At 42.2% G+C, this 17,392-nt stretch overlaps 1 protein-coding gene across 1 annotated transcript in view; it reads right to left on the bottom strand.

The window, feature by feature from the left end:
- LOC119394222 (enhancer of polycomb homolog 1) overlaps positions 1 to 16,537 on the bottom strand; it is an 82,934-nt gene extending 66,397 nt beyond the window's left edge. The window contains exons 1-2 of the mRNA XM_037661510.2: positions 16,113 to 16,537; positions 1,517 to 1,676 (exon numbers count right to left, since the gene is read on the bottom strand). Coding sequence (XP_037517438.1) covers positions 1,517 to 1,676; positions 16,113 to 16,265 — 313 coding nt within the window. The 5' untranslated portion in view covers positions 16,266 to 16,537. The remainder of the gene's footprint in view (positions 1 to 1,516; positions 1,677 to 16,112) is intronic.
- Positions 16,538 to 17,392: the final 855 nt, after the last annotated feature.

The raw sequence follows: 17,392 nt of genomic DNA, 5'->3' as shown, positions 1-17,392 counted from the left end.
TAACCATAATGCTATATTGCATTACATGCAAGAGCAGGAGCCCCTGTAGTAACACTGTCATCTGCAGATGTGTCTCCGACTGAAGACGAAGAGGTCACAAGCCCGAGTGATAGAATTTTCTGGGTTTTGAGGCTGAGCTGACATGCACATCAACCACTCTTGCCTCACTCACAGGGACTTTCCAATAAATGTGGTCACGGCTGCCTCACTGTCGACCCCAACACCACATTACGAATAGGTATCGAGTGGCAGCTTTTCTCTGCCTCTAAGTTGCTGCGTATGCTCTGCCAGAATGGTACTTGTATATAGACAAGGGCTTCTCAGAGATCTCGAAACCTCTGTAGCGTCTCCTTTTCAGATGCAGACCTTCTTAATTATCGAAGAATGTGGCTCGAGAGTGTCTCTACCCATAATGAAATTAGAAAAATATGGTAGGTTACCAATGGTACTGAAGTCAACGGTACAGAACATGGTAGATAGATGGTTGAACTCTGGCAGATATCGTGTTTCATGAGTCTCGCTGTAAGAACCAGAACTGTGTATTCAGTATTAAAACTAACTTAACGCTTTATAAAGGAAACAGCCAAACACAATGTCATCACTCTCTCTCTCTCACACACACACAGACACACAGACACACACACAGACACACACACCACACACACACACACACACACAACACACACACACACACACACACACACACACACACACACACACACTTATTTGACTCTGATGAAGGGAAATCGAGGGGTTTGAATAATACCCACTGACAACTTTTCTTGGCAATGCAGAAAAAGCTACGGGGGCGGAGCTTCTTAACATGTACTCCAACGTGAAGTAGTCCGGTTTCATGCGCGTCTCGTACCACTGTGAAAAGTGATGGCTACGCTCAAACAGCATTGCATACCAACGCAGACGCCGCTTAGCATTTGAGGTACATGTACAAGGCGGGACTTTCTCACGCATGCGAAAACGCAAAGTGACAACGTGTAAGGTGAAATAAATACAAATATTTCCCTGGTGTGTGCTGCGTCCTGTTTCAAAGAGTTACATGTATAAAATAGAGCAGTAGTTTTCATATCTCGCATAGAAAACATGGACGCAATTGTGGAACTACATTTATTAGCGGTAGGATATGCGCGACTTGGCTCTGTAGCCTTCGTTTCATTGCCAAGAAAAGTTGTCCATGATTATAACAAAATTAGGTCCTCTACAGGTCCTTCTTGTTCACACACACACACGAAGTATACTATATATATTTGAATGCAAGGAACGGAAACGAATGGGTTGAACTACACTGCTACACATTAAGTCAATAAAGCAGATACAACTAAGTATACTGGCCGAAATTACATCAACATCGAACAAAATGGTGAAATCAAAAGTAGAGAACACATCATGTTGACTCCTAGCTAGCTTGTAATGAGCTTGCACATGATGGTGCAACAAACAGCGCACTGTCACACAACCATCCGTCCATCATAGGAGAATCACAGGACAGCAGCAAACTTACGTTGCATGTGAATGAGTTGCCTTGAAACCTTGTAATTTGGAGGGTAGAGCTCGTCGAAGAGTTCATCGTCAATGGTGTACACTTCAGGCGTGGGAATGACCAGCTCTCCTGTATGACCGAATGCCTGCTGCGCTGAGATCGCACGCTGTAGATGGTGTTCCTGCGCGACAGAACAGGAGAAACTCAGCTCGCGTGCACCGTTTACGGCAATGGCAAGATGGGTCAGACAAGACTAAAAATGAAAACTAATTCACCAAAACCCCCCAACAAAATCCTTAGAACAGCGTGCATTGGAGGGAATTTTTGATGCTACAATGGGCAATAAAAAAATAGAAAAAGCTAACACACCACCTTTTGAAAGAACATTTTCCATGACGTTCGCGTAGCCTTTACAAAAAGAAATTTCAACTATCTGTAAAAACAACCTAAAGTTGCAAGATGCTGAACATCATTAGGTACTTAATTTCTAACTTTCAGTCGTCACGCAAGATGCACAGAACATCCATTTAAATGTTATGAGTAATCGATTGCATAGCAATTGCTGTGCACGATACCTGATGCCCCTGTGTGTATGGTGTCCCTCTATGCAGCTTTTAAAAAGCTTGAGCAGATACAACCTTTTGTGCTAACATGCATCATCACAGCATAAATTTCTGCGCCGTAAAGGCACATATAGCAATAAAAAAATATAAGGAAAGTCACTGTTTTACTTAATATTACATTCCACGTAGTGAATGCAAGGGGTGCCCTTCAATATAATTTGTAAGCACCCATCAAAAAATTAAAAATGTTTGTTACGCTTAAAGCATATCATAGAGCATATCAACATGCAGGACAATGCTATCGATTTGGAATTTATACGGAACATGACGGTGATGGCAAAAAAATGCGCCTCAAGAAGACAGAAAAAAAAAAGCATGGTCATTTTTAACAGAGAGGATAGTGTCTAAGCAAACTAAATGACCAGCAATCTTTTGCAAGTTTATTTCCGAGTTTCTGATGAGGTGAAAGAAAACTGGCGCCAAGTTCGAAAGAATTGCTGACATGGAATTGCGTCAAAGACTCCCTCCCTTGAAATGTCAAATTCACCTTTATTCTAACATCAACACAGCTTGACTGCACATATGATGCTGCATGATAGAAAGGCATGTAAGTGGTGCTAGACAAACACTGCCTGAACAGATCACTTGGGCAGCTCAGCTTCTAAAACATACTACACCAAAATAACCTCACACAATCGCTGCTGTAAGTTCAACGAACCGCAGGAAAGTGTGGATTGCAGTTCACGAATGTGTTCCCAGATGGTGCTCGCCATTCTACGAGTTTAACTTGCAATGCCGATTCCCAATTTACATTAACAATTGCTGGTTATGAACTGCAATGCCTTTACTGCCAGGCTTTGGGTGTGGCTTGTGGCTTTACAGCCACAAGCCACACCCAAAGCCTGACTGGACTGTTCTGAATTACCGTTGTGGCCATGGCGGCATTTCGAAAACAATCACTTGCAGCACATGTGCTCACATTAGGTTATCGATCACTGTACAGTAGGCTATTGTGCTCACGAAGGTGCGTGGCCGTGTTCGCACAATGGCTGAGCGTGTGCGATATACGGTACACAATGCAACAAATCCCGCAGAATCTCATTTCTACAGTGGTATGTGAACTACTCAGGAGTGCAACATAAACATTCTTACGTATGGTAATTTTTTTTTTTGTACACTGTGCTTCAGAATGAGCATTTACGTAAAGTTGTGCAAGGATGTGGGTACCCTCCTCAACACTATGATCTTCAAATGATTTTCAATTCTATTTGAAAAAAACTTGATTTAAAGGGGCACTAAAGAACATTGCATCGGTCTGGCCTGGTAGTTTCTTGGACTCATATTTTCAATAATTTAATGGTAAGCAGTTGTTACTGCAAGAAGAAATACAGGTTAGTAAGGCTTTTTTTGTTGTTGTTGTCGTTTAATTTCAAACTGGTATCCCTGCAAAGGTAAACCAGGGTGACATTCATAGATTTGAAATTATTGCCTTGCATAGAGGCCATGGTGGTGCACTGTTGATTCTAGAAAACTGCTAAGTTTGTTTTTGAAATAGTTGTAGTACACCGTAATCCATGTTGTAACAGAACTGGTTGTTGGTGTTGAACGTCCCAAAACCACGATTTAATTATGAGAGACACCATAGTGGAGGGCTCCGAAAATTTGGACCACTTGGGGTTTTCGCTTCCATCGAAAATGCCGCCGCTGCAGCCGGGATTCGATTCCATGACCTGCGGGATAGCAGTCGAGCACCATAACCACTAGAACACCGTGGCGGGTCAAAATAAAATTAACGAGGCCTTCAGGAGCTGACAAAAACTATGGAGTCTCCAGGAGCCAGTGTGAGGACTTCAAGGTATAGTTTTGCAGTTTTTCTAGCCTACTAAGCCTCATTTTTATACTAAAAATGGCTTTTCTTGGCCTCGCAAAATGACAGTTCACAAATACAGCTCGGCTTAATATTTTTCCTTGGCGTCACCTTCCAGTAACTAAATCACCAGAAGCTACCGACTGTCTTATGCTACAGCTTTTCTATTCTTTCTATCATAACTCTCACCTGCAACTACCATACTATCAACCAGCAAATCAAGTGACTGACCACCCACACGAAAGCAATCTCAAATACAAAGACGTATTTAAAGCCTTGGTTGTCCACAGAGCAAGCAAGCCAGAGCATGACAATACTAAATCGTGCCATGCAATGCATATTAATACAGTGATTTAGGCAAGTCGATTGATGTGACAGAGTGTACTTGTATCTGTGGTTTGGTTCAATGGACAACCAACCATTATTTCTGCCCAGAGTCCATTGAGCTGCTTATAATATAAATCCTGGGGCTTTACGTACCAGAACCCAGATACAATTATAAGGTATGCCTTAGGGGACTCTGCATTAATTTTTACCATGTAGGTTTCCTTAACATTCACCTAAATGTAAGTACATGAATGTTTTCACATTTTTGTCCAATCGAAATGTTGCCAGTGTGGCTAGCAATTGAACCTGTGCGATAGCACTTAGCATTTCCTCTAAACCGCCTTGGTTGGTACGTCCTGTTTCTTTTATCATGAATGTTCACAAATTTATCCATCTTGTCGAAATGAATTTCTAGTACACGCAGCCCTCTTTGACATAGCTTAGGCCTTATTTTCATGGCCAAGCAACACTGGTGTCGTCAATCACATTTCTAGTGAGTATGAAATCTCTGGATAAACAAAATGAGACATGCTCAGTAATCGTCCGTAGCCCATGTAGGCATAGGTCGGCAAAAAAATTGGAGCTCACTCCGACTCACTCAAGCAATATGTTTTGCTCCGAGTGAGTGTTCACTCGGATTCAGACTCACCAAAATTTTCCTCAACAGGACTCCCTCAGACTCAGAGTCACTAAACCTCTTCTCAACCGGACTCACTCGGACTCAGGCTCACCAACATATTACTCAGCCAGACTCACTCAGATTCAGACTCTCGGCTTGACCTGAGCCTGAGTGAGCCGACTCATAATTCCATTAGCGTAAAATTAGCTTTTTCGATCATGGTGTCAATGCTCTTTACCGAAAATATCTCGCATAATCGGTGCTCGCCTTTTGATCTTGTACCTTCAAATACGAGTTATCAGTGGCTTCAATCCAGTAAGGACATTTTTATGAATTACACGACTCGCACGAGATATTTTTATCAAGAACTTCCCGTGAAAAGAGTTTGCAAGGGGACGTAATGGCACCCCAACCCCAAACTCACGCCTATGATCAATAAATATTGAGGTGGCACATGAATGTTAGTGCATTGAGATATGTGTGAATAGACCCGAGTACAAACGTAAGGCGATACAAAACTGATAGTAATGCTGAAGATGAGTAGATAGGACCATAGGTTGGCAATTAAAGGTGGAGCTCACGTAGACTCACTCAAGAAATATATTTTGCGCTGAGGGCTCACTCGGACTCAAAGACACCAATATTTTCCTCAACTGTACTCACTCGAACTCACTAAAATTTTCCTCAACTGGACTCACTAAGACTCAAGCTCACCAAAATATTACTCACTCGTACTCACTCAGACTCGGACTTATGGCCCGATCCAAATCTGAATGAGTTGGCTTAGTTAGTTTGCCGACCTATGCATGAAGGTGGACAGACCCAATTAGGAGGTCACTTCAAAGCTATTTGAGAGACTGCCCACAGACCTGCTGCTCATACAATTTGGTGCTGTCCATTGTATTATCACACATGGCGCAAGGACTGTTTCACTGCATTACGCAAATCCACCTTAAAGGTGGATTTGTGTCATGTGAAAATTGTTTACTACCTGCTATCTGAAATAATTGTGGATGACAAACTGCTTATTTTTCTGCTTTATCTATTCAGAACGCATTACCACCACATACTGAACACTGTTCATCAATTGGTTTACTTAAAAAGAAACTTTCTTCCTTACTGAATTACTGAGTTTATAGCAATTCCTTTAGGAATATTTTTTATGGCTATTGCTTCTGCTTACCTTTAGCCTTACTCATAAGTTTTTCCTATTATATTGATGGTCCTGCTAACCAACTCAGTTTTGTTTGTAAACTGTGACAGGAGGTCCCCTTACAGCCCAGTGCTATCAGACCTCCTCCATTATATTTACCTGTACGCAGTTTTTTTTCTTTCTTTTTTTTTAAACTGAGAACTTAATAAACTTGACTTAAAGGCCAAACTGCAACAAAATTTCCCTCTGGCTAAATCAACTGTACCTTCTTTTGTCTTTCATAAATAGAAGACTTGTAATGGAAGGTGCAGAGATCAACAAGCAGAACTTCTTTCTGAACATATCTATACTGTTCAGAAACTTCATTAATTAGCCATAAACTATACGACCCACCGTGGTAGCTTAGAAGGTGAGGTGTTGTGTTAAATTGGTTCAATTCACGACCATAGCGGCTGCGTTTCAGAGGGGACGAAATGCAAGAACATTTGTGCTTTATTATTTAACGCATGTTATGGAACACCAAGTGGTAAAAATTATTCCTGAGCCCCCCCTCACAGCACTCCTCGTAATCATATCACAGGTTTTCGCACATAGAACCCCAGGATTTAAATAATTATAAACTTTATGAAAAACTTTAAAGAGATGGAAGGTATGCGTACCATAGCGACTTTGACGACACAGAAAGCTTTAATGTGACATTTTGTTTAACAATCCTAGTGCCTTAACTACCCCTGGCACATCTCGAAATGAATACATGCTGGAACAATGGCGCGTTCAGCAAGTATAGTCAATGAGCTGCTGTGCAATGCTATTCATGCAGAGATCTTCACTGAACATCATTGCACACGAAAAGTGCAACGACCATGCTCTATTAAATTAATCCCACCACAATCACAGCGTTGTCATCCACTAAACGTAGTAAAAGAAAACAAGCCAATGCTTGCCTTATTTTTACAACTGGGCTTTTCACAGTGAAGCCTCTTCAAGCATCAAGCCGTGGAAGCATAGACCAACAACTCCTGCAGCCATTACACAAAGGCAAGTGGGCTAGTATAAAAATGGCAGTTACTGCAAGGCCCCAGAGTGACACCGATAAGTTCCTCAAACGTAAGAGCACATGAGCATTTCACACTATCACACAGGTGTCCTGTATAATAAAAAGCTCTGTATGCACGTGCATGCATGCATAAGCTGGATTGCTAAATGAAATTTGAGCATACTAGACACCTCAGTCTTTGTAATAGAAGGTGGCAAACCAGAAAACATGCAAGAACCAAACGCAGGTGACAACACTAGACTTCATGAGGTCTGTGCTCCAGCTACGAGTGATATTCCAGGACCCCACGCTGAAGACTAGCTGATAGATTATTGATAAACAAGGATTATGCAGCTTTCTCAAGGGACAAAACTCAACCTAGTGAGTTCTGAAAACGTATTCTCAGCAAAACTGACGCAACAATATGCAAATACAGTAAAAGCTCATTAATTTGAACTCGAAGGGGACTATGAAATCGTTCGAATTAAGCAAAGTTCAAATTAGCGGGCGGGCACTAGAATGAATGGACATCATGCCGCACTGCGCAGGCTGAACCCAAAGAAGCCACCTCTGGACTCATTATTACGAATGAGGCACTACTATGCATTTGTGGCATGTGATTTTGTAAATTAAGTTCATAGACCTCTAACAGTAAGCAGAATAATTGATCAGTCAGTGATACGCCAGAAATGAGCAGTGACATGTGAGCAGTGAGCCTTAATGTCGAAACATATGATGCTATTTATGCCTCCAGAACACGTTCATTTACATGGTACAGCTAACACAACCAAAACTTAAATTAATCAGTAATTTGCAATTGCTTGCGCTTCTTCTGTCGCGACTCCATGAGCACTGTTTGCAGCTTGCCCAAGAGCTCCAGCGCAGCGTCAGAATTCTCATGTGTGGAGAAATGCTGCTGTTTTGCATCGCTAGTAAATTTGGTTTGGTTTGCTTTTTGCAGCACATTGTGATCACTCTGGGCCGACCTCTGCAAGGAGCGATGAAAGCCAGGGGGCTCGCAGTTCGAATTAACCACTGAGGATAAAAACTCGTTCGAATTACCGGATGTTTTCCGCCATAGAAATACACAGGGCTGTGCCGGGGCCAGGGCGTCAGGTCAAATTAACTGTAAGTTCGAATTAACCGAGTTTGAACTAACGAGCTCTGACTGTACTGTGCAATCTGCACTGTCACTCTGACATACCAAAGAAAAACTAAAAAAAACCTAAACCTTCACTTTCTCCTCCAATAAGCAGTTTTCTTTTCTGCCAAATAAAGGGAAACTGATTTCAAATTCAAAAGAACAAAAAAATTGGGCTAGTTGGTTGCTGTTCATAGTTTCTGCACACTCGGGACAAGAACGGGGACAGAGAGACAGCAACAATGGAGGTTTAGAAATCATAAATGATTTATTTGCATCTAGTGAGGTGTTTAACTTAAGAATTGGATAGATGGACAGAAGCTGAAAGGGAAAAGAAGAAAGAAAAGGTTTAAGGAAAAAACAATAACATCCACAAACCGATTCCATCGTAAACCAGAACACCATTCTCAGAACCATTCTCAGAACCATTTACTCAGAACACGTAACACAGGCTAGCAAAGATTGCCCTGTTGAAATGCAAATTCTGCTTATTACTGTAGGTTCTCTTGCTGGCAAGAAAACTGAGCCAACAGTGCATCATAGTGAAGGAACCTCTAGCATACCCTCCAAGGTGCTAAAACTTAACCTGACAGGTACCAAGCAACAGACTGTGACAGGTGTTGCACACCATTTCTTACTGTCGTCTCTCTGTCCCTGTTCTTGTCTTTAGTACAGACTGTAAGAATAAATTACAAAAACAGAGTCTCGAAGGAATACATCACACTAGTTCGCCTTAGACAATAGGTAAAGAAGAATTATGGTCAGCGAAGAAAATTTAAGGACATTTTGGCACCCTTGATGGGGGCATCATTCACAATCTTCGCAATTTAGCATTGCCATTAAGTGACACTTAACAAGTGACGCTTCAGAAAGGTTGAAATCGCTACAGCACATCAGCTATCACGCCCGTCAGTCGTGTCGTCGACTGCCCGGCGGTCCTCCACTGAGTAGCCTATCTGATTATGCATGCACTTCTTGTACTCCTCTGAGGTTTATGGCTCAGTTGCACAGCTCAAAGCGAGCATTTAGCGCTGTCTGAACAAGCACAAGAAAAAGATTAGCTATAAGCGGAACTTTTGGAGTATGAAAGATTTGGATAACGCCTTGTTCATGAGTTTTATCCCAGAAGAAACTCTCTCCGTCTCAGAAACTGCTTCAGCCTCTCCAAACAGATAGGCATAAAATGTAAAGATGCGTCTGTGTCAGTAAAAAATATTGCTCCTGATAAAATGCTGCTGAGGAGCTAAACTTAGTCATTTACCCAACAGAAGTTTCTCTTCTGAAGATGGCGGTGAAGGGGAAATGTCATTTTTGGATGTCTGACACCCGGCGCTAGAAGGCGGAGATCAGGGGTGCCGTCTCCACAATAATTTCTGCATAAACCCAGTCTTCCTTCAATGCCTCTCTCGCGTCCTGTATGCATTAGGGCTGAATAAACTGTTGCACGCGAAAACCAGACTCGAGTGTGCATCTAGACAAATCTTTCCCGATAATTGCTTTCGCCAGGAACAATACTACAAGTACAAACACGCATATGTACAAATTTGTACCTTAAAGCAACCCTTCGTCTTTTTGCTGTCAATTGGATGTTTCGTGAACATGAGAGAACATACTTAAGACCTAAAAATCATGACAATGGCAACTATAGGTACACGCTCGTTCATTTAAGTGGTTGTGCGTGAACGTCAATTTGGACACTTTGGCGGCTTTGTAACTCCGATCTCACAAAAATAATGCAACATGCTCTTACAGGTTAAGTTAGAGCACACACTGGGCTTTAATTCTGGGGAGTTTAAAAAAAATCAAACTTGACTTTTTTTTTTAAATTGCATTTCAAAGTATCACATTTTTAGAGACACGCTCTCACTTATGCAGTTTTGGTTTGCGTTTGACATCGTTCTCAGCAATCATATTTAACACAATTGTTAAAGTAATGTGTGGCAATGCTCTGGGAAATTTGGAAATTCTGAGTATTATAGACACGAAGCAAGAAAATCTGAAACTAGAGTATTATTGAGCAATGTGCCATATTTGCGATTTCTTTTCCATAAAATATGGGCAACAAAATTGCAAGAAAACAACATTTTGTAAACACATGTTACTCATAGTATGCCAAGAAAATTTTGAGACTAACAGCTGCAATAATTATTTTAGAGGATCTCGTCAAAAATTCCATTTTCGCGCAATTTGCAAGAAGCGGTTCTGCTGATGGAGACTTCTGAATTTTTTTGACTAAGGCAAAATTACTTTTTTTTTTAAATATCTAAGAATGGTTTCATGGCCCTGGGGACTCGAAAAGCAAAATATATTTTTTTCGGCGAAATTAAAGGGGATCCGCGGACATACACCGACGTTCTATTCTGAACACACCCTATTATAAAATTGCTCGATATGCTCCCAGTCTCATAACATGCAACTAACAACTAAGTCTTAGTGAAATATTTAAGCACAGTGCGATATAGTGCTCCTGTGGTACATCATATCAACTGTACTTTATCTCAGTTCTGTAAGCTGCTGCCTTAGTCTTCTTTGCTGGCAAGAAAACTGAGGCAAGAGTATCAAAGTGAAGGACACACTAGCACACTCTTCAAGATACTAACATTTAATCTGCTGGATAACAAGCAGCAAAGATTGCAATGCATCCCACAATGTGCAAGACTCAAAACTGAAGATACCACAGCAGCAACACATAAACGCCGCTGAAAAGAACTGAAAGCTTGCATGCCTTGGCCTGAACGTCACAAGAATGCGAGCCATTGTGTTGTTGAGTGGAGTTCAACTGTCATAATCACGACACAAAAGCACTTTTCTTTTTTTTCTGCTCAGTTGTATACTCATGAACATGCAGACAATAAATCAGGCACGTGGTTATCCCCGCAAGACGTGTTCGTGCACATTTCTTTACTTTGTACACATAAAACCAGCTGTGTGCTTGTTTTTTTACCAGTAATAACAACATTGCATGTGCAAAAGTCAGTACAAGATATCTTTTCTCAGTTGTCTTTTTTTTTTTTGTGAGAGGTAATTTCATTCACGCTAATAGAGCTTCATACAGCCCTCAAGAGACCAACAATTCCTGCCAGCTCTATCAGCAGAGAAAGAACCAACTGCACGAAAAATAAGCTTATGACGCAGTTTCTGCTACCTCCTTGTTACTGCAGTAAATCATTTTCCAATTTCAATTTTCTGTGCTCACAGTTCATCGGCCAAATGCCAAGGAGGGTTAGAGTGCAGCGGATATCCACTCGCAATCACTTAGTTTGTGACATCCTTATAATCTGTATCGATCTGTGCAGTTTACAACTACCAAAAAACACTTAAAAAAACAGCTAAGTGCAGTACACATGAGACACCACGTTTTAGAAAGCAACAAGTGCTATGCTTCATTGGCACTGCCGCTGCGGCATTGGATAACACGCCAAACAGCAGTGACAAACAATACAACATGAGAAATGCCTAGAAAGTAGACAGTGAATCCAATAATATATGTTATAAATGCAGTCTTTTAAAGGTACCACAACTGTAAAAATATTCAAAGCACAAATGTTCTTGCTTATCGCCACTAGTATTTTTCCTCATGGGACCCTTTCAAATTTACACGCAACATCTGTTACCTGTGCTAAGCGCATTTCTTTCTATGAAAACAGCCGACGATTTCACTGCATGCAGCTCAAAATTATGAAAACTACCACATACTCGAGACATCACCAAGCTGTTGTTCCCAAATCAGCATGTCATCGAAGATGGGAGTTTGCAAGGAAGTGTATTTTCAACGAGCCCAAGATCTCTCATTCATGTACACATTCGTAAATCTCGTTTTCCTATCATAGCGTCATATAGCCGAACACAACTCAAGATGGTATGCAAGGACCCACCCAGATAATCAAAGTGCAGCAGCCGATTGCATCTGCCACTAAGGAAATAGTCCCGCTCATGTACAGACTGGTCCACTGTTAAAGGGAACACTTGCGTGCAGGGCATGCTCGGATTTCGCTCTCTTGCAAAAGCATAGTGGCTTAGATTTGCATAAGACTACTGGTGGTTGACACTTGCGACTCCTTTTGACAGAACAGTGCCATGCACGACGAAGTTTCCCCATCCACTTGCCGTTAGGGGGCCAGCAACATGAAGGGTGCTCATTCGAGTGTTCCCTTTAACGGTGGACCGTACTGTACACAGCGTTGTTATTCGACAGTGGGGTGGAGTCACTGATCTTCCGTCTTATGAGGTCCATCTAGAGTGTGCGCTCATTGTTGCAGGCTTGAGTGCATCCACCTTTGAGGTGGAAATGCTGCTTCCTACTAGACCTGTCCCAGACTACATAGATTGTTGTTCAGCAATATCTAATACCTTTTTTTATTTCCATTAAAAGAAAATCGTGGAGTTTAATGCGCAAAAACAGCACCCTAGTCCACACAATGACGCTGTGGTACTGGGCGTCAGAATAACATTAATCAACTTGGTTTTCTTAATGTGCCTCTGAAGCACATAGTACTTTAGCCTCTTAGTGCTCAGCATCCATCGGAATGCGCTCTTCTGCAGTCGCGCTTAGCAGTGCAGTGCCATCATGCTTAGACTTGCAATGCCATTGCCAGTGAACCACATTGTCAAATTTCTTTCGCATGTGCTGTTGCATTAAGTAATCATCACCATTCCTTATTACAACTTTCATGAAGGACGTAACACCAATGGCCTAAGGCAACATCTTGTAGCCTCTTCATAACGGTTGAGTATACGGGAAGACCCCAACACATTCATTAAGACAACTGTTGGGACATCTGGAACACCGGCCATAGATGCCTGTTCCAATGCAATCCCTTTTCGTGCTTTGTAAGCGGTCTAAGGAACTTCGCGCACATAGCATCAGCAAGATCAGCTGGCCATGATCGGTGGACAATAAAGTGGCACAGGAATCAAGTGTAGGCATCTTTCAAAAATCAAGGCTGTGGCATTTAGAATAATAGCTAACTTGCAGATGCTTTGCGGGAGCATGTGCATGGTAAATTACATCAAACAGTTACACTTTAAAAGTGGTTTGAAGGCGTCATCCCCTTAAAGCAGTCTATGACTAAGCAAATTTTACAAGAAACAACACTACAGTCGCAAGCAGCATAAAAGAACAGGTGATAAGGATGAGACAATAAGAAAATGTTCGTCCTTTTTCTTCAAGCATTGTATGTTGCACAATCCTTAATGAGACAAAGATAGTCAAAAGACAGAGCAAAAGCGTGCATAGACATAACAGGATGAAATCATTCTGACAGGAATGACCACTCCTTCAGGAATTGAATGGGATAAGTAAACACTTATGCGAGATTTATAAGCAAGCAAGAAGCAGCCACCCTAGACAGCACTGCACTGAATGTTACTCAAAACAATGTTAAAAAGACTGTTACAGTGTATCAAATTACCATGATGGGCATGAACGACAGATACACAAAACCCAGCAGATCCAAAAAAGCGCTGATGCACGCCACAAACATCCATTTCACCACTTCCAAAAAGGTTCGACTGGTTGTCTTGTCAAGAAACCCGAGCATAGTTTGTTTCGGATACCACCAATGAAAGCTAGCAAGCGTTTTAACGTGTTTAACCCTATTGCCTCTTAGCTAGGTCTGTGACACAGCTGCAGAAGGTGTACAGCACCAATTCATCTGGCATGGAAGTTTCCGAATGAGCGTATGAGTAGAGTTGGTGCATAAAATGCATTGTGCAAATGGGTTTAGTGGGTCCAATCATTCTGTTAATGTCCGTATCGAAAACCTTGCCTTGTATATTTACTTAAACATGCTCTAATGAGAAAATGATTTACTGTGTATATATCATGTTTACACCATTGCATGCACTTGTGACCTATTGCCAAGGCACTTCAACTGTTGGCAGGCAATGAAATAACTGAACAACTGAAGGAAGAAAAAAGGCTGTCCTATTGGAGTGATCTCCATCTAATTACTGCCACACATGCTACTATTCCATTCATTTCTGGTGATTTATTCTCTTGTTGAGTGGTACGATCACTACATACACTGCTTGAAAGAATAAACCCTTGATTGTTAGCCAGTGCCACTGTCCCTCCCTTCCTTGTGTCCCATACTTTTGCTGTTTTCTGCTTAAGTCACAAACAGGCAAGCCCAAATGTCAATGCTTCTGAAGTGACACCAGATGCGGCCACCAAACCGAAACTATTTTAGCAAGTGCGAGTTAATGCTCAAAGCAAGTTAATGTGGAGCACTAAGAAACAATAATCATTAAATTTAGCTGTGACAAAGATATCTACTAAGTGCAAGCATAACAGTCCTACGTTCACGTTTGTAAAGAATGCACTTCCATATAGTTATCAGAAGCAGGGTGCCTTTATGTGTGCACAATCCGTGAGCTTGAAAGCAATGTTTTGAGAACCCTCAATAAAGTTTTTGAGCATTCAACACCACACTATGTCAACACAGTCCTAGATGGTGGGCAGGTCCGAAACTTCTCAACATGCACCCATTTTTTTCGCACGACTGCACTTTTGTGATATTATTTTAAAATGCTATGCTGTTTATTCCCCATTATGTTTGTTTTCATGTTGCCAAATAACAAAAAACTGTGCCAGTTAAGAACATCAAACTGTGGGCCAGATTTGAAAAAGACCGTGTTAAAAACCCAGTCAATGCTTGCAAAAATTTACATTCTTTCATAATACATTTATTCCAAATCCTCATTTTGAACTAAAGTGAATTAAGGTAAAATGCACGTGATGTGCATTCCGTGTGCAGTCTAGTGCGTATCAGAAGTTGATTCCACAAAATAAATTCAAATACAGAATACAAATTTTAGAAAGTTCCAACATGAAACTTTCCTTAAAACTAAAGACATGATTCAAAAGTCTGAAAAAATACTCCCACAAGCTGTCATCTCTTTACAAGCATTGTAAATTTGAGCTGCCACTCAAAACTAAGTACAAGAAAAATTATCGTCAAAATTCATATTAGATAAATATCTGTAAATTAAGGTGCACGATAAATAAAACGGCCACGCTGCCACGATAAAAACCAAAACGGCAGTTTTACACGCGAAAAATGCAAATTCTACAAGTTAAATAGCTAAACGGGAGTTAGCACAGCCAGAGCCCATGCAGAATACGCAAGGAGAAACGAATAGGCCACACGCTTGCATTGTTTACATAAGTAAACACCAAGCGAAGTTCCGCGAGGTCATTTTCAGATGCACGTTCCGTTGTAACATGGTCATAACATCAAAGGCATGAAAGACAGAACACTGACTATATATTTTTTAATGAAATAAGCCGCCACCACAACATGTAAACAAACAGCGCTGCTGAAGCAGAGAGCAATCGCTTACGATGAGTGGAAGTGATTGAGCGCCGGTATAGAGGAGCTAAAAATAAATGATTCACCAAAACTGCTACAACAAACCGCGATCATATTCACGTGATTCGCGCGAACACAACATTCACTTAAGCTGGTTACTCGTTCAATTTGGGAAATGCGCGCCCAAACTAATCCGACAGCCTCCAAAACATTGTCGACGACGGAATCGCGTTGTCCTCGTGGAATTGAATGAACTCTCACGGTACAGGTCAAAATCGAGTACGAGGGATCGTTTATTCAAAACACCGCATTCAATCTAGAACCACATGTCACACACAGTACACTCGGGCTCGTCGGCCGGTCGCGCGGCACTGTTTACACGCCGCCCGAGCGCGAACGGTAAACAACAAAGTGCGTGGAAGATCGGTTGTACCGTCATAAAGCGTCCCACAAGTTTCTGAACGCACAACAGCCACGATGCAACGACATCCAGCGCGAAACGTGCAGAGCAAAACACCGGGGAGCGATTTAACCACCCGCCATTGCATGTCAGCGACCAATCACAATTCAGAGTAGATTCTTTGTGAAATGTACTCACGCATTCTTCCTCTTTTTCCATTCCCGTCGGCATCTGAGGCACTGCTCTGTTGATCGCAGCAAAATCCGGAAGATCCGGGATTTCTTCTGACCGGAATATGGGCATGGGCTTGGAGGCATCGAGCGCCCGGGCGCGGAACGAGAGCTTGCTCATCTCGGCGAGTGGTTCTTAGTCCTCGTTCGAGAACCACGAGGCCACGCGATTGCAAGGCTGATAGCAGTCCAAAAAACCCGCCTGAACGGGTTTTTATGGTTTAGCTAGAAATAGTAGAGTTTCTAAATTTAGTCCATGGTGAAGCTGGGTATCTCACCTCCGTGAAGAGTGCATAATAAGCGCTTTACTCGAAGGTATAGAGGAAATTTTTCAAAGACCATCATGGCGGTCGTCAGCCATGCAATCCCATCAACCTCCTCGAAGTTGACGATGCACCTAGTGACATCTGTTACGCGCGATCGGAACTACGAAAATGTTGTTTTTAACGAACTTTCAAACTTTGTTCCAGCTTTCGGCGAAATTTCGCTCCCAAACGGACCTACTGATCGACTCGCAATTTTTCAGGAGGCGCTTAATGGTTTTTTTCGCGCTCAATTCACCTTATCATTGCTTTTGTTTTGCTGACGAACTTCGCCTCGGATGAGTGTTGCGCACGAAGTGGGGTTGTTTACGACAGTTTGAATTGCGTATTTCGGGTCGTAAAACTTACGCGGTCTAATAGTAGGACATAATTTCAATGAGAACATTTATTGCAATTACAAATGCGCCTTTGTGTGCTCGCGATATATGTTTTTCGGTGTCTTTCTTCTCGCTCGGGACCACGCGACCGCGCCCGCCCGCGCATTCGAGCGCTCTTCAGCGCGCTTCGGCAGTGGCGCCATCTCTGAAACATTGTGCAAAGCGAGGCGTGACGCGCCCCTCACGATGGAGGGAATGCGCGCGCTGCCGCAGTGGGTCCGATAAAGGCGTAGTTCCCCACCGCGATCAAAGAGCTCTGCTGATTCTTTTCGCTCTCGGCGCCTTCACCCCGACGGCGTCCGCCCGAAAAGTGCGCGCGCTTTCTGCTGCTGTGCGCGCTTTCTTTCTTACTCTTGTTCTCGGTGTACTGGTTGATTTGCGCGCTTAGCAGTCGATTTGCTATAATGAAGCGCTATGAAAATAAGCGCGTACGTAGTCCATTGACAAAAATGCGCGACTTGCCTGCGCGACTTTCCCGATCAAAATTCGGGCTAACTGGATCATAACACCATAAATGCAGTAACGTTCCACCGACAGTATTGAATTTC

This window comes from Rhipicephalus sanguineus, chromosome 5, assembly GCF_013339695.2.
Source record: "Rhipicephalus sanguineus isolate Rsan-2018 chromosome 5, BIME_Rsan_1.4, whole genome shotgun sequence".
Taxonomy (NCBI): Eukaryota; Metazoa; Arthropoda; class Arachnida; order Ixodida; family Ixodidae; genus Rhipicephalus; species Rhipicephalus sanguineus.
The sequence above is the reverse complement of the archived record's forward strand: the minus strand, read 5'-3'. Positions and strand labels throughout refer to the sequence as shown.